Consider the following 20942-nt stretch of genomic DNA (forward strand, 5'->3'; position numbering starts at 1 on the left):
TCTTGAAAGCAGATAGTGCCAGTCCTTCAACTTTGCTCTTCTTTTTCAAGGTTTTTTATTTTGCTCTTCTAGCTCCTTCAAATTTTCATATGAACTTTAAGATCGACTTGTCAATTTCTACAAATGAGTCTGCCAGAATTTTGATCAGGATTGTAGTGACTCAACTGACCTGTGAACATGGTGTACGTCTTCAATTTGGAGGGTCTTCCTTAAATTTGTTCGGCAATGCTCAGTAGTTTTCAGTGCACAGGTAGGTCTTTCACACCTTTTATCCCTGTTTCACACTTTTCGATGTTACTGGAAATAGCTCAAGTTTCTCTCCTATAAGGCAACTCACCACATGTGCAAGGCTCATCTAGCCTTCTTTGAGTCACCCTGGGGGAACTGGGACTCAGAGAATTGTTAGAAAAACAGCAGATACTCTTGCTACTGTGATTTCTCTAAATAATCAATACACTCCTCCTCTCATGCTTAGGAGTCTTGTGTCTTCCACCAGCCTTCATGGCTGCTTGTTGGCTTGCAAATAAAATAAAATCTCATATCCTGTTACAGTTTCTGACATGTGCTATAGCAAATGCTCTGTGAACAGTGAGGTTTTTCTAGTCTGGCTGGTGAGAATAAGCATCATTCCTAGTCCTCTATGTGCATAGGTAACTATCACCTCTAATTCTTTTGGGTGGGTCTTTCCCTGGTCTTGGGTATTTTCTCACATGCAAGCATTGATGGGTAGTCACCTAAATTCTTGCGGGAGCCTCTTTGCAAATCTCCTGAGTTCTCTCTCTCTTCTCTTTGGTACTCTGCCCTGCCAATTCCAGTTGCCTTGACTTCCCTGACTCTCAGCTACATCTTTTCAGCTTGGAAAGTTTTCCGGGGTGAGTTTAAATTTCCCCTCCCCATGCCATGGTCTGGGAACTTTCCTGAAGAAGTATGCTGGGGTAAATTATGGGGCTCACCTAGGTTTGGGAAGAATTCTCACTTCTCAGTGATCATTACCTTTCATGATCTGATATCTAGTTCTTGCAAACCACCGCCCCATGTATTTTTGTCTATTGTTTGGTTGTTTCAAACGGGAGTATAAATTTGATTCTAGCTACTCCATCTTGACCAGATGCAGAAATCATATGAATTCTTCTAAGTAATCATCTTAAAATTAACTTTCTGTCTCGTTCACATCCAATTTGCTATTTTGGTTATTTTTTTAGATATATAGTTTTTTTAAGGTTATTTATTTATTTTGAGAGAGACAGAGACAGCGTGAGTGGGGGAGGGGCAGAGAGCAAGGGAGAGAAAGAGAATCCCAAGCAGGCTTTGCACTGTTAGCACGGAGCCTGATGCGGGGTTCGAACCCATGAAATCAAGAGATTAAGACCTGACCCGAAACCAAGAGTCAGGTGCTTAACTGACTGAGCCAGCCAGTAGCCCCTACAGTTTTTGGTGTTTATATATTACATCTATTATTCTTGTTTTTAGAACTCACTCTCATTGATTTTAAGTTTGGAGAGTTGTTTGTACAATCCCAATAAATCGGTTATTTTTTCTTTTTTTTTTACATTTTGTTTCATATTTAATTCTGGAATTAATTTTAGTGTAAGATGTGAGCCTCTAATCTTATTTTTCTCTGTAAATTAATTTTACTGAAATAAGTGTTGCATAATGCCCCTTTTTTATTCATGATACTTCCTGTGTAATATTTTGTTTTTATATATTCTAGAATTTGTTTCATTTACCCTTGTTTTTTCTTTTGATTTGTACATTTTAATTACCATACCCTTGAGGCACCTGGGTGGCTCAGTCGGTTAAGCGTCCAACTTTGGCTCAGGTCATGATCGCACAGTCTGTGAGTTCAGGTCCCGTGTTGGGCTCTGTCCTGACAGCTCAGAACCTGGATCCTGTTTCAGATTCTGTGTCTCCGTCTTTCTCTCTCCTACCCCACTCATGCTCTCTCTCTTCTCGAAAATAAGTAAACATCAAACAAAAATTGAATTACCATACACTTATAATATTCTAATATCTAAACAGAGAAGCTTCACCTCAAGTCTCGTCTTTTTAAAAAATATTATTCTCATTTACTTATTTTGAATCTTAGAATTATTTTATCAAGACATTACTCTCTGCCTCTTCTCTCCCAAAATTCATTCAAATGGGATTTGGGTTGGCATAAATAAATAACTTCACAACACTTGATCTCTCCTTTAGGAACACAATATATAATCTCAGTTTTTAAAAATTTTCCTTTATATCTCTCATTAAAGTGACACATCAATTAAATTTTGTGATTTCTTTTCCTTTGAGATCACAGTAGGATTTAACATCACTGACAATCTCTTCTTTGGGGGAATTTGTCCCAGCGGTGCTTTTCCTTCTCCTAACTCTCTATCCCCATCCCTCTTTCTTGTGCTTTCCCAAGTAGCAGTGTTAATAGTCACTAAGATATCTTCTCTCTCTTTATGGTCTCCCTTCATAGATTTTTCTCTGTGTAGAGAGCCCCTGAACTATCACTTACCCAGAATCTCTATCCACAGCCCCTGTCCAACCATTTTTGCATTCAGACCTTGACAGATAGCAGCGCCCTCTGCTCCAGATACACTGTACAATTACCTTTCCTCTGATCTGTTCCGTGTTCCTCAGTTTAGAGCACTTCAGTGTACTGACATCAGCCAAGCTGGGGCAAGTCACCTGGAAGAAATTATTTTATTTGTTTTCCTCCTATAAATATTGGTGTTTTAACAAGGAATCTTTCTTTTAATTCCTCTGATTCTTCCAAAAATGACTAACCCTCTATGGAACTTTCTAATAGTGCTGTAGGCAGACAGGGACAGTATGTGGGTGCTGATAATATTTCCATCACACCACTTATTCTAGCTTTGTATCAGTCAGGGCCAATCAGGAGATGAAAATTACTTACCAATTTAAATAGGAATGTTTAATATAAAGAATGGTTAACTATAACAGAGCACTGGAGTAACAAGGGATTGGCTAGTCAGAAATGAAGAGAATTCTAAGGGGTATAGTAACAGCAGATAAAAGGAACAGAGAATACCCCCAGAGCTGAAATAAAGCACCGAAGGAAGAAGTCCCTCACCAAACTCACACACATAACTGAGGTTCAGATCTTGTTGGAAAGGGCATAGCAGTGGCTCACTGGGGCTGAGCCAGCAACACTTGCTGGAAATTTACCCTCCAGAACTTTCTGGAAATTGCTGCCCTTTAAGGTGCCAGAGAAAATTGTTCATGGGCAGGTGTCCTGCTGGAAGTATTCTGCTATGTGAGGCATAAGGGGGTTGGCCGGGGAAAGCTGCTGGCCACTAGGTACTGCTGACCACTGTGCATTGCAGAAACCAGATGCTGGTTTCTGTACCACAGGAGTTTGGGGATAGAAAAGCTAAGGCAGGAGTCTGAACGGAGGATCATACTCGTCCTGGGAAGAGGGCTCCTTCTTCTTACAATGTCATTATAGTGCCCTCTACTGACAACGTCCTGCTGGTAGGCAACAGAAAAATATTTAAAGGATCTGCCTGTTTTTTCAGAGAGCAGCCAAAAAGGGTGAATGTGGCACTGAGAGGTAACAAGCTGACAACTGTCATGGGTACGTTTATACAAGGATATAGGTGACTTTAGTCATTTCCACCATACAATGGATATTTTATTTGCAAACCTTTCGATTATCTTAGTTCATTATAAGGGCAGAAATTTGTCATTTTTTAAATTTATGAATTCCAGTGCTTGCCAGAAATTTCCATTGTCTGCTCTCAGTACCTACTTGTTAAATGCACAAGTGCAACAGTATGAATAGGCAGTATAGCTCCGTGGTTGAACAGACCCTGGAGCAGACTACTTAGGTTTGAATGCGATGCTGTCAGTTCCTGGCTGCATGACCTTGAGCAATTATTTAATCTTCTCTGTGCCTCAGTTTCCTCATCTTTAAAACAGGAACAATAGTACCTAGCTCACTGGCTTATTGTGAAGATTAAATACGTTAATACAGGAATCTCCCACTTAGTAGTAGTAATCCCTTTCTGAAAATCACATTTCTGCAGGAAAATCTGGAGCCTATTTTGTGTCACTTTTAAAAAAGAAAAAAATTGAATGAATACCCATCAACCAATTCAAGTCCCCAAGCAACCTAAGTTGCAGCTAAACATAGTAAATCCCTACGTATAAATAAACCATCACATTAAGATGTAAAATGCTGACCTCCAGTAATATTGGCAAATGGTACCTGGATGCCACACCGCCTCCTTTGTACTGTAAGCATCTTTCTCTCTCAGGTTTGCTTCCTTGCCTGCAATTTTCTTCAAGGCTTTCCCAACTTTGTTTTGAACTCAATGTAGAACAGTAGGCAAAAACAAGGGTTAAGTATGAAAGTCAGCAGGTCACAGGTGACTGACACTGAATGGCAGATGGACACTGACCAGGATTGGGCAACTTCTCTGTCCCAGCTATATCCTAAGGGGATGTACTTTTGGAGTTGACAGCAATTGCACTTTTCAAAAGATTTATGCTGGAATTTTATCCTTTTCACCAATTGTATTTGGAATGTAACACTTCCTGTGCTGTTAAAAACAAAACAGCGTTTTATTTTAAAACATATTGAGTTTGGGGTTATGTAAATATAATCCCCCGTCCCCCCATAAACACCAGCTGGGATGTGCGGAAATGAGAAATCTGTACTCCTTTACAGATTTTAGGTATGAAAAACCAAGAAGAGAAGACTTTATTTGGAATGTATCTGGCCTACAGAACGTGATGCCAAGTTTTACTGTCTTAGTCTGACTTATCAACTTTGTCAATAGTTGTATGGTCATTCATTAATTCACCCCCTCCAAAGATGTTTTTTGAGCACCTACTCTGGGCCAGCTTTGCTAGCCTGAGGGATGGAATGGAGAATGAGCTATGGTCCCTACTTTGAAGGAGCCAACAATTTGGGTGGGAGGGGCGGGGAACGGCAGGGGCAGATTGCAGTAGCTGCCTGGAGGCGCTGCACAGGCAGAGGCTGGCCTTGGGGAGAAGCTGGCCGGGGAGGGAGGCAGGAGCACCGCGTGGAAGCAAAGGATCCGCACGCCACGTCCGCTCTGCGCGGTCGGAGCCAGAGCTAGGCCCGCAGGAGAGGGCGGCCTGGGCCCCGTGCCACCTCGAACCCAGGGGAAGAATGCGACATTCTATTCTATTCGTTTCGCGATTGGAAGCCACGGCAAGGGTTAATCAGAGGGAGATTATGTGATTAAGTTTTTGAGACAGACCCGGTGTGTTACGCTGTGAGTCTCTGGCGGTGGTGCATGGGGAGAGGGGAGGATACAGATATTCTAATCGGCACCGCCGAGCACGCTTTTCTCGCTTCCCAGCTGTGGGCGCGGTTAGTAGGCCCGGGAGGGGCACTGGAGGAACCTCCTAAACCAACTTTCGGGAAGCGGTGTAGGGAGGAAATCAAAGTGAACCGCTCCTGGTTGCGGCAGCGGTCCAGGGCAAGGGCGAGCTGGCCGAGGAGTCGGCTGAGAACGTACAGTCACCGATGGTTTTTCTCCCAGGAGCGGACCTCACCTGGACACTTACCAATTCACAGTCTGAGGCCCCGTCCCGGAACTCCCGGCTAGACAGCCCCGCCCCGGAACCTTGTGTTCCCGGAACTAAATGCGGAAGTTCTTTTTGTTACCACCGGTCGCAATTCTCACGGGTCGCTTCCGGTGAGGAAAGATGGCCGCGGCCGCTCGGGACTCACGTGTGGGTGCGGGGAAAAGGCTGAAAAATTCACTGAAGAAGAAAAAGAAGATGAAAATGGTAGCCCAGGCAGTGGCTTCGGAGCTGGAAGAAGAGGGCAAAGACGCTGCCGACAGTGGAGGTAACGTACTAGGGTTGAGCTTTGGCTGCTGAAAAAGAAGGCCCAGTTGAACTTGTGGCAAGGAGGGGATGCGAGTGGCTTTGCCGCTAGTTTTATCTCGGCGTGGCCTCGAAGGGGCGATTTGGGCCCAGTGAGAAGACGAGGAAGCGGTGTTCAGGGGGCAGACGCTTTGAAACTCCATATTCTTTTACTACACATTTCCATTGTCACTGTTATTAATGAAAACGGATGAAACTAGTGCTGACAGAAGCAAAAAGGTTACAGAGACGGAAGGCACAAGGAAGGGGGGCCATTTGAAATTACGAGTGGGATAGGTTTCGTAGGGAAGGAGCAAAAGGCCAAAAGAGGTTAGAGGGAGGTAGGTGGTATACTTGACTTTTCTTGTGTGGTAGTTGCGTGACTCTGGGAGTTAGAGACCTGATAGCGATGAAGGAAACGAGTACATGGTTGAAGTAGAATAAAAGTATCAGTTGAACTCTCAGAAACGCTTGCTATCGAAAGGAAGGAAAGATACTCTGAGGCCTTCAGCCCTGATGTGACCGTGCTGCACCTCTCTACCTTCGTCCTTGGCATTAACTTCTTAGGTTACAAGAAATTACAGACAGCCCCTGACCTTCTGCGGTCCAGTTATTGCTCCTTTGTACTAGCTAGAGCTTTGCAATAGCCAGAGTTACTCTTTTACAATGTACAGGTCATGGGAGTTATCTGCTCAAGATGGTCCAGTGGCTCCCCATCTCAGAATAACATCCAGAATCCTTAGATTGTATGGTGACCTTCAGGCCATCTTCTCTCCTAATTTCCTACTCTGCCCCCCACTAAGTACTAACTGTAATCTAGCCTCATTGATATCCTTGTGATTTAACACATCAGACAGGCTCCCACACCAGGGTTTCAGCGTTCCCTGGGGCTTCACTGCCTGGAGTATTTTTCAAATGCTTGCGTGTTTCTCCCTCACTTCCTTCCATCTCTGATTCAGTGTTTTATCTGCAAGACTTGTCCCTGATCACCCTCCGCAACGTACTGCCACTGCTCTTCCTTCATCTTGCCTCCTTGCCTTCATTTTTTGACTTCTCAGGCTTTCTTTTTCTGTCTTTCCCCAATCATCTGACATATTGTGTAATTGCTCTGCATCTCTCCCAGCTGGAATGTACGTTCCCTAAGAGTAGAGATTGCTGTTTCCTAGTACGTAAAACAGTGCCTGCTGCATACTGGATTTTTCACAGAAATTTAAGTAAATGAATGGATAAACCTGGACTTCCCAAGACCAAGAAGAAGAAACTGCCATTTACTACTGCAGTCTCTAGGTAATTACACTCCTCATCCCCTTTCAAAGGAGTTGAGGAAAACAGTCCATTTGTTGAGCAGGAATTAGAAGTTGTGGTTCTGATATTTCTTGTACTCAACAGACTAGTTCATGTGGGGTTGTCAGAGAAAGAAACCCTGCATTTGAAGCAGAATGTCAGTACTGCTTACAAATTTGGGTGTCAATCAGATTTGTCTGTTCAAGTACTGAATAATTCCAAGTTAGAGCTGTTCTGACTTCTCAGTGCAGTATTGTCAATGCTGATTAGGTCCTGAGGTTCTCTCACTACTGTAGATCCATTACATTGTGGATTAAGAAAGGTCTGGGGTAATGTGGAAACCTAACTATCTAATGTAGTTGGATGACTTCATGTTAAGGATACAAAAGATGAGTAAACTTCTGCTCTAGAATTATAGTCTTAGGGAAGATAGATATTAAACACAGGACTGCAGTATGTTTTGAGTATTATTAAAAAGTAGTTGTTACAATCACGGTCCAATTAAAATGGTATAAGGATGGAAACAGAAACTCATATCCCGTAGAACCCAGCTTAGGCATTGCTTTCTGTCTTACACATATTACTCAGAGTATACTCTGTTATTATTTTAACATGTCTTTCTCCTTATAGATATAGGTTCCCCAAATGCTGGAACTATGTCCTATTTATTTTCATAGGGCCTTCCTTGCATATTTTAGTATTAGGTAGATTTTCTTGTTGAATAAATGGATAAGGTGGCATTTCATCTAGGCCTTAGAAGGATGAATAATTTCCCAAGTCTGGGGGTGGAGATGACAGTTTCCTCAGGCCTACAGGAAAAAGCAAGTACGATGGCACGCCATCTCTTAAGATGTGTGGGCTAGTTAGGACACAATGAATTGTCTGCTATGGCTGTAGCTATTCAAAGAAGTTAAACAAGTGAAACTGGGAACAGAGGGTGAAGCCAGATTGTAAAGAGCCTTGTGTGTCGTATGAAGGAGATTGGACTCTCCATTTGTAGGGAGTAGGGAGCAATTGAGAACTTTTAAGGCAGAGGATGACACATGTTTATAAATACCACTGCCGGCTGTATGGCGACTGACATGGAGTGCCAGAACCATTGATTGGCAGTTGCAAACCTGTGTCAGGGCTTGCACTAGGACAGGACTCTGAAGAGAGAGAAGGGACCCACTTGAAATGTTTTTCAGAAGGAAAACATTCAGTTTTCTGGGAAACTGAGACCCCAGAGAAGTTATAATCTGCTTATCCCAATACATAAGCTGATCATCGGGTTGATAAATGACAGCCATTATTGAAGTTTGGCTTTAGTGTCTACACTCTTGACCCCTACTTCTTTTCTCTTCACTTTCTGGTCTGTACCCTGTAAGTTTTGACTTCATCGTCTCCATCAGGATTTCCTTCAGGATTTAGACTGTACCTCTGCAACAGAGGTAAATTATAAAAAGGCTTTTATTTAATAATACATTGAGTAATGTAGGTCCGTTGGTTATAAGATGGCACGTCCTCCCTTTGTCTAATTCAGAATTTGTTATTTAATATAAGGATTCGCTGTTTTCCTCTCATGAAATCAGTTGTTTCTGGAAAGGTGACCCATCTTTGGTAGTTCAGTTATTTATGTACGTGTGGCCTTAGCAGAACTAGTAAGGTTTCAAAAAATTTCAGCTAATGGACGCTGAGAAACTTTAAAGGCAGAAGATTGAATTTGGCTTCAGACACATCAATGAATCAGTGTGCAAATTATAGGCTTATTAAAGTGAAGTGTACCGACTCATTTTATCAGGAAACTGAATCAGAGGCTTCTCTTTGAACTTTAATTGGATCCTAAAAATTGATAAAGATGTGCCTTATCATGAATATTTGAAAGCAAATTCATTTAGCAAGATGCTACTTAAATTTCGTAGAAAACACACAGGTATAACCCATGCATTGTTTGAACTTTTCCCTCTGGCTTTAATTTGTTTTGACACATTATGTAAGAAACATAAAAGTGTATATATACATAGATGCATTTACCAGTGTAAAACTCTTACGTATTGTTGTGAGACTTTGCAGAAGTTTCCTGGTTCTGATAAGAGAGTTTGTCAGCTTTGGTAACAGCAGTATCAGAATTTGGCATAGAACCTGATACATGATATAGTACTTAATATCCATTTAGTTAGTCACTGAATAAATTGGAAGTTTCACTTACTGTGATTTTTTACACTTTTCTCTTGTAGTAGGTTTTGTTGAGGGTAAAATTAACAAAGTGTATATAATGTAAACTTACCTGATAGCAAAATGATTCAGACTGAATTTTAGTAAATTGTAATACTTTTCAGTAAGGTTTGGAATTTGATCATAGTATCACAAGTGATTACAAATCAGAGCTATGTGGGAGGTAAAATATCAAGCATTATAAAGGGGATGATGACACCTGTATCTGAGTTAACCTTAAACTGCTCAAATTTATTGAACTGATACCTTCTTGCAGGTTCTGATACAGTGTATAGTTGGTTCTTAAGTTTGTATTCTTAAAACACACACAGGCACACATAGCCTCCCTAGTTAGTAAAACAAGTCAGGTGAAGACGTAAAAACAATGGTTGATGATATCAAGTATCATGCAGGGGAGGTTGATAACCTCCACCTCTGTGTTATCCTGGAACTACTCAGATTTATTGAATTGATGCAGTGTTGGAGGTTTAGACACAATGCTAACTTTATTCTTAAGCTTGTAGTCTGTTTGAAAAAAAAGGTTCTGTAGTCAGTAAATTAACCCAGGTGAAAAAAGCCTCGGTCATTATCCAGCGCAATGATGCAATCAACCCCTCCCTCATAGCATGGGCTCATGTGACTGTAACCTGGCAGAGAAGAATGGTAATTTCATGTTTTCTAAATTGTTCTGGTCACATATGTGAAAAATGGCCATATACGTCTAACACAAGACTTGATAACAATCCAGTTTAGAAGGTCCTAAGAGCTATCGCCTCATTTTTGATAAACTATAAAGCTGTATTTTAGATATAATAACCTAGCAGATAAATGTGCTTTTCATCAAACTGTAGCTTATAGCTTCCTTCATCATGTAAGTTACTTAAAAATAGCAAAGGAACACGTCTAAGAAATGAAATATATCGTAGTCCTACTTGAGTAGTTTAACAATTTATAGGACAGACTCAGGAAACAAACTACCTCCAGGCCCTATGCTTTGGCTTGCCTAGATAGCACATCTTTTAATTTGTCTTATAGTAGAACTTTAATTTTAATTTTGGTTATTTTTATGGAAAGCTGGGATGACTTCGTTTTTTTCAAAGATAAGTGCTTTAAAATTTTTTAAAACATCAATTTCGAATATTCTAAATTCAGTAGTAATTGGCAGGAAAGATCATGTGGCTTGAGCAGAACAAATGATTTACAACTAGAATGGGGAGCAGTAGTTTCAAAACTCTTGATAACTAGGGCAATGTGCATTCTTAGGCAGACTCAGAATGGGGATGAGGAAGGGACTCTTCTGGTTACTGAGGCTTAGAAAAAGTTTTTTTTAGTGTTTAGTTATTTATTTTGAGAGAGAGGGAGAGCGTGAGCATGAGCATGTGAGGTGGGGAGGATCAAAGAGAAAGGGAGAGAGAGAGAGAATCCCAAGCCGGCAGAGCCCAGCAAGGGGCTTAATCTCAAGACTGCAAGGTCACGATCTGAGCTGAGATCAAGAATCAGATGCTTAACCAGTTTGGCCACCCAGGTGCCCCTAGAAATTTCTTTTTAATTCAAGCTTTCTTAAATTATTTAATGAATATTTTCTGTTTTAGCTCAGTACAGATTAGTCTGAGTTGAATCTTTGATTCAGAGCTTTCTAGGGCCTCAGGAATCAAACAGTTGTATTTCTCTGTCCCATTAACTTTGTAACTTTGGACAGATTTTTAACTTTTCTAAGCTTTGGAATCATCCCCTGTGTAAATAGAAGAATAAGAGCAACTCATAGAGTGTTTTGAAGATGAAATGGTAATCATAAAAAGTGTTTATTTAAATAGTATCTTGCTCCATCCGGATGCCTGGGTGGCTCAGTTGGTTGCTTAAGCATCGAACTTTTGGTTTTGGCCCAGGTCATGATCTCAGTTTGTGAGATCAAGCCCCACATCAGGCTCTGTGCTGACATCAGAGTCTGCTTGGATTCTCTGTCTGTCTCTCTCTCTCTCTGTCCCTTCCTGGTGCGTGCTCTCTCTCCCTCTCTCTCTCTCTCTCTCTCAAAATAAATACACTTTAAAAACAATAAAAATAGGGGCGCCTGGGTGGCGCAGTCGGTTAAGCGTCCGACTTCAGCCAGGTCACGATCTCGCGGTCCGGGAGTTCGAGCCCCGCGTCAGGCTCTGGGCTGATGGTTCAGAGCCTGGAGCCTGTTTCCGATTCTGTGTCTCCCTCTCTCTCTGCCCCTCCCCCGTTCATGCTCTGTCTCTCTCTGTCCCAAAAATAAATAAACGTTGAAAAAAAAAAAAAATTTAAAAAAAAAAAACAATAAAAATAGTGTCTTGCTCTAAATACATGTTAGCTAGTTAGAATTGTCAGTATTTTAGAGTACTTTGAAAAGTTGTGGCACATGGTGCACCCGGCTGGCTCAGTTGGTAGGGCATCCAGCTCTTGACCGTGGGGTCGTTAGTTCAAGCCCCACTTTGAGTGTAGAGCTTACTTAAAAAAAAAAAAAAAGTCATGGGACAGTGACGTTGATCACTTCTAAAATAAAGTCAAAATTAGTCTTCACTTGATAATTCCCTGGCACGTGCCTCATAGGCTGTAACTGAGACAGTAGATAGAATTGTAATGGAAGCAAAATTTGTTTTACCCTCTGTTTTTTGGCATCCTTTTCTTTTTTAAATTTTTAAAAATGTTTGTTTATTTTTGAGAGAGAGAGAGAGAGACAGAGACAGACAAAGCACGAGCGGGGAGGGGTAGAGAGAGAGGGAGACACAGAATTTGAAGCAGGCCCCAGGCTCTGAGCTGTCAGCATAGAGCCCTGCGCAGGGCTTGAACCCACCAGCTGCAAGATCATGACCTGAGCCGGAGTCGGTCACTCAACTGGCTGAGCCACCCAGGTGCCCCTTTTGGCATCCTTAAAGCTTTTCCTATCTCTCATCTCTGGTCTGTCTTCCAGGTTTTCAGTGTCCTTGTTTGCCTGGTTACTCTCTGTTATTTATTTCATGTTGACTACCAGATCTGTAGGAAGTGCTTTTCATGTGTTATCTCATTTAATCAACATAACAAATCAATGAGGTAAATCCTGTTTTCATGCCTGTTTTGCTACAAAGAAACTGAGACAAAGAGGAGACAATACTGTTGGGAAGTAATGGAATCAGGACTTAATGCCAAGTCTGTCTGATTTTATAACCTGAGCTTGTCATCCTTGAGCTGTATAACTAACTGGTCGTCCAAAGATTCCCATTCAACTCTTCACATGTCTTGTAGATTCCGGCTACCAGAGGTGTTCCTTGCTTGTTCATTTCTCCTTCTCCACAACCACATTAAAATTCTTATCATGTGTGTCTGATGTGTGTGATATGTAATCAACACTTAAATGTTTACTATGGGCTAGGCACTCTCTTAAGTACTTTATATATATTAACTCTTAATCGTCATAAACGGTATCAGATACTGAAGTAGATACTATTTTATTGCCATTTTTACAAGTGAGGACACTAAGGCAGAGAACTTAATAACCGTCAGAAAAGTCACATAGATTTATATCTGGAGTTGAGGTTGAATTCAGGCAGCCAGACTTCTGTTTTCATACTTTTAACTACCACTAGCTGATGTCTACCAAGTTTTTATGAGGGATTCTGTTTGATTTAGAGTAAATTCTAAAGGTGTGAAGTGAGTTAAATGTTAACCAATAGCCTTAATGCTCCCAGATGGTATTTGTATTTTAAAAGAACAACCTTCTTAATCCAGTAGAGAAACTGTTTAAAAATAAAGTCCTAAGGTAAGTACCAAAAGGAAAAAAACACAAGAAATTTGGCCTCTTACTGGAACACACGTATAGTGCTGTAATTTTAAACTGCTTGGTTTTAATTTGGGGGTTAATGTGCATATTTTATTTCTTGGATCGTAAATCAGACCAGCTTTTTTATAAACCAGCCAGCTTTTTATACTCAGTCCTTACTTTCCAGTTCCCAGATCCGGTTTCAGCTGGTCTGAACCTGTTGTCATTTCATAAACATTTCACCTTTAACATTCCCATGCTTTTGGACGTGCTGGTTTATGCTGCCTGGAATGCCCATAATAATGATGATCATAATAATTTTAATTTTTATACAGGGCATTGATTCAGATCTAGGACGTTTTTGGTTCTAGATTTTAGTGATCATGCTCCCTGCCTCTTTCAATGCCCCTGGGTTGTGGAATCTTACTTCCTTGGCCTCCTCCCTTCTCTTGTCATTGAAACCCTTGCTTAACCTAAGAAGTAACTTTAATATCCTTTGTTAAAGATATCCCCAGTCACCCTTTCCTCATTACCTTTTCTTTTCCAAAAGAGCACTTAAGAATTTTACAAATTGTAAAACCAAATTTTGCAGTTGGTTAATGGATTTATCGACCCTACTAAAACATGTGACTTCTTCAAGGAGAGAAACCTACATCTAGATTTTTCACTTTCCCTTTCCTTCCCCATCATTCATGAATGCCCAATAAATATTGAAGGACTGAGTCTTCTTAAAACTTTATCCCATTTCCAAAGGCTAAGGAAAGTAGCTCCCTAAATCTGGGATCAGAGACAGATGGTAAATTTGAAAGGGAGCTGGAAGTGTGGGGAGAAGGCAGCAGGAGATGGAAATGCCCATGGCTACCACAGTACCGCAGAGCTCTAACCCTGGCCTGCCAGTATGGTAGGTAGTAACCGCTAGCCACACGTGGCTTTTTAAATGTAAAGGGATTAAAAATTCAGTTCCTCAGATGTCCTGGCCTCATTGGAAGCACTTCAGTAGATTCTAATACCTGGTGGTTAGTGGGCAGCTCCGATAGAATATTTCCATGAATGCAGAAAGTTACATTGGAACCTTTAGTTATTACTTCCAGTAAGCATTCTTTGTAGCCCTTCCTTAATTTCCAGATTTTAAAAATAGGATGTAAACTTAGAGTTAATGTTTAAGGTAACACACAAGACTTCAAAGGAGGTTTTACTTATATGGTGCTGTGGATATATTCACTTCTGTTGTTAAAGATCAGTTAGTAGAAAATTCAAAAAAAATCTCATTTTCATAGTGTACAGTGAAATTTTAAGAACCAGTTCTACTTTCTGATTTGCTTTATCTTCGGTATCCTTGAAGTAAATCCTGTTTTTTAGTATGCTGGAGGACCTCATTACATTGGCATTTTTTTATTTATATAAAACCTGATCATTTCCATTTTTGCAGTGAATGCCTGACACCTCTGAGTTAGAACTTCTTTTTAAAGATCAAAATTTATGAATCATGTGGATATTTTGGGATTTTTTAATTGGTTTATATGGGTTGTATAAAATGGTGTTATAAAACTTTTCATGGATTTATTGTGTGCCTAGAATATGCAAATTGCAATAGTCTGAGTAAGAAACATCAAGAAAAATAACTAAAGTTTAGAAATAGAGAATTGGAGTAGCTTATTACAGTCGTAAAGTCTTTTGGCTGCCTTTACAGTGCAACTGAAAACGTGAAATTTGTTGCAGTTTGTGTGTGAATTCATCAGGACAAAACACTAGATGTCAGTATTGTAGTTTTGACATTTTACCAGGAGCTGGTAGACTTCTGTTTTTAATCACCCAGCTCTTCTTCATCAACACAAACTTTTAAGCTGTTATGCCTCTTTACATTTAGATTCATTTCTTACTAGGAGAAGCACTTGTCACAGAATTGTTTATTTTGCTTTTAATATTGGTGCAGTGCTACTAACTCAGGAATAAAACATGTATATTTTTTTTCGTCCAATTACATTCTCTAAACTTTGTTTCTCAGTGTACTTTCCAGGGAACACTGGTCCTAGGAGATGCTTCTCAGGGAAAAACTGTGTGACTCTGAAATCTGGTATATAGTAGACAGTCAGACTCATTGAATTGAATGATGGTGCTAAAAGCTTTTGTTTGGCAAAATCTAGGTACTTTTTAAAATGTTTTATAAATAATAAAGTTCTTAAATCACCTGTATTTGCTTGTCAAAGCTTACAGTCACACTTTGTTAGATTTTGTACATTTGCCCAGAATGCAGGATACAGAGAAAGCTTCAGATTAAATATGTGGCAAATGAGTTTCTACTTAAAATTTTTTTCTCTTTATAAAGAAATGTGCAGAATGTCCTGACTCCTTATTTCAGCTCAGGCCATGATCTCAAGGTTGTGTGGGGCTCCTCACTGGGCTCTGTGCCTGCTTAAGACTCTCTCTGTCTCTCTCTCTCTGTCTCTCCTCCCCTCCCCCCCTTTCTGTGTCTGTCCCACTCGTGCTCGCTCTCTCTCAAAAAAAAAAAAAAAAAAAAAGAAAGGAAAAGAAATGTGCAGCATAGCATAGTAGGGCAGTAGAATTATTAGCAGTTTCTCCCATTATCTCATTTACTTTTTGATAACATTGACACACTTATCACACTTTGAAGATACTTTATTTTTGCTTATGTGCTTGAGGTTCATTTTTTTCTATATGTGTAAAATGTTTCATATGTTTTTATTTTCCGTTTCCTAATGTTAGAAATTTTCATCTGAAATGTATTAAATAATTTGGTTTTACATCTTTTTCATTTCATAAATTCCCAATACTTAAATAAAGGTATTAATAGCAGAATTGCAGGTATTACAATGACTAGCAAAGTCAGATCTTTCTGGCACATCTCTCTTAATTCATGACCTACAAGGGAGATAGAGAGGATCACCCAGAAGTGATCAGCTGACTATACATTCAGCTCCTTTTATTTTTGTCATGACAATAAGCTGAATTAAGGGGAAAAAAGAAAGGATATTTAAAACAATATGCACATTTAATTGAAATTACTTAAGGAAGGGGGGTGTTGAGTTGAGGGGCAGGCAGGTTATTTTGAAGTAAGAACGAAAAACAATGAGACTTCTCAGAGGTAGGAGCAGATGTCCTGGTTATGATGCTTCACTCTGGTGTGGGGAGATAGACCCAGCACAGACTCCCCAGAACGTGGTGCTTTTTTAGCTCCTCTTCTGCTTATGAAGAAATATTCCAAGTTATTAAGCTGTTGGATGATTGTCTCCTTTGAAGGATTTCCTAATAAGCTCCATAGGCTTCTGAAGAACAAAACAGAAGCTGTCCAGAAGGCTGTGGCTCCTGTCGATGTAGGCATACCATGCTGGTGGTCCTGTTGGTCAAGTGCATTGAGCTCCGGAAGTTGAGAAAGCATGCAAAACTTAAGGTTCAAGAGCTTCTCAGCAAGTTGATTTTTAGGCAAGGCCACTGATTAGACTCTTCTTTCTGCCGACCTTCTGACCCCAGCTATTTGAGTCTTAAAAGATGAACAAGCTGGCAGGAGTGCCTGGGTGGCTCAGTCAGTTTAAGCGTCTGACTTCCCCTCAAGTCGTGATCTCATGGTTTGTGAGTTCGAGCCCCACATGGGGCTCTGTGCTGTTAGCATGGAGCCTGCTTAGGATCCTCTGTCCCCACTTCTCTCTTTCCCTCTCCCACTTGCATTCCCTTTTTCTATCTCTCAAAAATAAATAAACATTAAAAAAAAAAAAAAACCCAGATGGACAGGTGGCAAATAACCCATCTGTACTTTTCGTGGAGATTGTGCACGATAAAATTCCAGCAGTCCACTTTCATAGCCGCGGCTCAGAACTTGATGTTGTCATTCAGTTGCCATTTAATCATCAGTATCTTGGGTGGATGTTACTTTATTAGATTATTTTTCAGAAATGTTAAAACACCTAACTTTATAATGTTATGTGCAAATTCTATAAAAGAAGACTGTGTTTTTATGTTTGTTTTATAGATTTTCACACACACAAATAGAGAATTTTAAATCTCTGGGTCAAATCTCCAGAGAGGTTATTCTGACTTCCTGTACCATGGAGACATTATACCATTTTCTTGATGATTAAAGTTGTTTGTTAATCGTTTTAAAAATATAATCTTCATTAGTCTCTTTGAGTAGTTTAATGACACAATTAAGGCCCATGGACTTGAACACACCCTACACTGCCCCCAGTCAGTACCTGCTGCTACCTTGATGGCTGAGAGGTGGTGTGGGCTGTTGGATTTGTTTCTCCTACCTGGGTTCTGGGTGCTGAGGCCCAGCATGACTGGGCCAGGTCTTTGGGGCCTGATGACTGCAGGGTGGAGGGTCCTTTTGCCCTCTGCTGGCACTGAGCTGCGGGACTTGAAAAGCCCCCTCTTGCAGGAACAGAGGCGGATGGAGGACTGTCAGCTTTAGAAAGGCCCTGGGGGTCGGCATGGCCTTGGCAGCCTCTTCCTCAGGTGTTAGAGTTAACTTGTTTCTACTCTTAGGTTCTGTAAGAAGCTGTGGGCCAGAAAAGGATCACTTTTCTTCTGATGATGAAGCAGCGGAAGCTGATAATGAAGATGAAGTTGAACCCAACAGCAATGAAAATGGAAATGCACCCGAAGCTAGTGTTGGAAGTAATGTGGGCTGGGCGGATGCCATGGCCAAAATTCTTAACAAAAAAACTCCTAAAAGCAAACCCACTATCCTGGTCAAAAACAGAGAGCTGGAAAGGGAAAAAGAAAAGTTAAAACAAGAGAGACTGGAGAAAAGAAAACAGGTGTGTCTTACTGGCTGTTTTGTAGATCAGACTGTTTGCCTCGTCTGGTTACTATCTGCACTGAATCCTTCCTGGCGGTGTTGGTCCAGTTCCCATTCTGGCTGTCAACTGGCTCTGACACAGGGGTGAATAACCACAGTTTTGTTCAGAAACCTCATCTAAATTACTCCATTGAGCACATTCACTTTTTTTTTTTTTTTCAACGTTTATTTATTTTTGGGACAGAGAGAGACAGAGCATGAACGGGGGAGGGGCAGAGAGAGAGGGAGACACAGAATCGGAAACAGGCTCCAGGCTCTGAGCCATCAGCCCAGAGCCTGACACGGGTCTCGAACTCACGGACCGCGAGATCGTGACCTGGCTGAAGTCGGACGCTTAACTGACTGCGCCACCCAGGCGCCCCTGAGCACATTCACTTTTTAAGCATCTAAACAAAGAAATAGAAATTAAACTCCCAAGAAATTTATCCTTTTAAAAGCAAGTAAGTTATACATGTGGCAGTGACTCCTAGGGCTAAGTATTTCATTTAGTTTTGCTGTTTGTATCATCATCATTAGGTTCTGAACCAATATAATCCTGTTAGTTACTTTTTGCTAAAAACCTATTTTGTAATATAAATCTATGAAGATGTCATCCTCAGGGATTGGTTGCAGTTCTGCAAATGGACTATTTCAGTGCTAGATAAACTTGAATTCATTATAACTTTGGTTAAAGCACTGATGATAGAAGTTAGACTCACACTGTCTGCTGATTAGAGGGCAGAAGTTGGACTTCAGTTTGCCATTGTATATTATAAAAATAAACAATAAGATTTTTAAATCTCTTGTACTTGATGATGTATTTCTATGTCTAAAATACTTTTTAATGAAAGAAAAATAACTTTCTATAATCGTACTGACAATGTAAAAGTACTGATTTCCAAGAGGTACTTCCTAGGTAAAAAAAAGAAAAATAGATTTGAATTGGCATATATTTCCTTTTAAGTTCATCATCCCCCTTCCCTTGTTTCAAGGGAATTGTTTTCTTTGTTTCTAATGCTAGTTACTCTGTGCAGAAGGCTGTATGAAGATGAGCTTTTTCAAGTGTTGCGTTTAGAAAGTTATTAATTCAGTATTCTCATTTTACTTTAAGATAAATTTTATCTCTAAATCTTACTAATAGCTTTTCAACTGAAAATTTGAATCTTTATTTTCTGACAAAACTGGAGAAAGCTTTAAAAATAAGATCCTTAATTACTTCTAGCCCCAGTGTTCTAGTGAAGGTAAGAACATTTTGAAGCCAAGAGAAATGGGTCTCTTCACTCTGCTCCAGGCCAGTGCTTTGTAAGCTAGTGATGATACTGTTCGCAAAATGTATGAAAACATTGGGGCGCCTGGGTGGCTCAGTTGGTTAAGCATCCAACTTCGGCTCAGGTTATGATCTCACGGTTCGTGGTTCTAGCCTTGCGTCAGGCTCTGTGCTGACAGCTCAGAGCCTGGAGCCTTCTTCGGATTCTGTGTCTCCCTCTCTCTCTGCCCCGGCCCTGCTCACACTCTGTCTCTGTCTCTCAAAAAAGTGAATAAACGCTAAAAAATATACATTTGCAAAGGGGGGAAAAAAAAAGAAAACACACCTATTGATACCAGAAACAGGACACAATAGATACAAACGCTCTTATATATTTCTGAGTAGAGTCTATGCAAATCACGTTGTTTTTTACTGTTAAATATTGTCAGTTTCTGGAATATCAAGTACTTATTTCTAATCATAAGTATAAAAATATACTTCAAATTTTTTGAAAAGTATTTGGGGATTATGCATGCCTTGGGTACTACAGATAATTAAGACTCAGCTGTTTTAAACTTACAAGTAAGATTTTTAAATTTCTGGCATAATCTACTGAATTTCATGACAGTTAAAGTAAATTATCTGATCTGGGGAGGAATCTATTCCCTTAGAAAGGAATCTGGCTAATCTTTTATAGCGAGAGCAGGAATTTGATTTTACTGTGATTAGACGTTTTCATTAATACAAAATGAGACATTACACAGATGGAGAAAAGGAACAGATGAAAGGAGATTTTTTCCTACTGGTTCTAATTATGCCTTTGATGCTCACCAGCTTCTTGGGGATGAGCTCATCGTATTTGGTGTATTTGATGTATTTGATATTAGGTGATACGTTGGCCCGAGACGGCAGTATATGCCAATGGAGTGTGCCGATGTGTCACGTCATGTGCCTGGGACCAGAGTACTAATGGATATGATGCTCTGCTTTTAAAAGCTGATACAAATTCGTAACAATTCTGACTACTGAGAAAGACAGTTTCTGAAAAATAAAGAATGTTTAAACTTGTGGTTACCAAAGACGGTAGTTCGGGGTCTGCCTGATGTTTAACCTCCGATGATCTGGTGGTGGCAGGTCAGGTAGGTGGCTCTCTCACACCCACCTTGTCCTGCCTGGCTCAGTCAGGCCCCTGCTGTCAGAGAGCCTGACGGAAACTCACTTTGTGCTTCTCACATGACATGCTGAGTGCTAACCACAGGCCCCCTGAGCTGAACCCCCAAATGTGGGTTTTTTCAGTCCTTGTGACAAACTAAGCCAGAATGATTTATTACCTTTGTCCTTTCACAGAGTATCATATCAAAGTATGCTGCACTTTCAAAAATGCCTAATATTCTTTCACATAACAATATTTATAACACAGCTCGATAAGAAGCGGGAATGGGAAATGATGTGCAGAGTAAAGCCAGATGTTGTCAAAGACAAAGAAACAGAGAGAAATCTTCAGAGAATTGCAACAAGGTAAGACTGTTCTTGCCCTTTTAAAAAATAAGTATACTAAAGCTTTGATAGTGATCCATTTCTGACTAGACCTGATTCTTAAGCTCTGCCTTCTCAGAGCCATGTGATTTATATCAAAACCTGCCTACTTAATACTGAATTCAGCCAAAGGTTTTGCAGGTCTCATGAGGCAAGAATACCATGTCCTCAGTGTATATTTGGTTTGAACCAATTTGAGATCATCTTGTTTTTATAGTCACGAGAACAGTGTAATTAGACATGCACTTCTCTTATGACGATTGTCTGAATTTATGGCACTA

General features: G+C 40.3%; 1 protein-coding gene across 1 annotated transcript in view; it reads left to right on the plus strand.

Annotated features, from left to right (window-relative positions):
* The first annotated feature begins 5651 nt into the window (after positions 1-5651).
* Positions 5652-20942, plus strand: part of RRP15 (ribosomal RNA processing 15 homolog) — a 42227-nt gene continuing 26936 nt past the window's right edge. The window contains exons 1-3 of the mRNA XM_030302400.2: positions 5652-5836; positions 17585-17859; positions 20546-20643. Of these exons, the coding sequence (XP_030158260.1) occupies positions 5692-5836; positions 17585-17859; positions 20546-20643 (518 nt within the window). The 5' untranslated portion in view covers positions 5652-5691. The remainder of the gene's footprint in view (positions 5837-17584; positions 17860-20545; positions 20644-20942) is intronic.

Source organism: Lynx canadensis, chromosome F1 (assembly GCF_007474595.2).
Source record: "Lynx canadensis isolate LIC74 chromosome F1, mLynCan4.pri.v2, whole genome shotgun sequence".
Classification (NCBI taxonomy): domain Eukaryota; kingdom Metazoa; phylum Chordata; class Mammalia; order Carnivora; family Felidae; genus Lynx; species Lynx canadensis.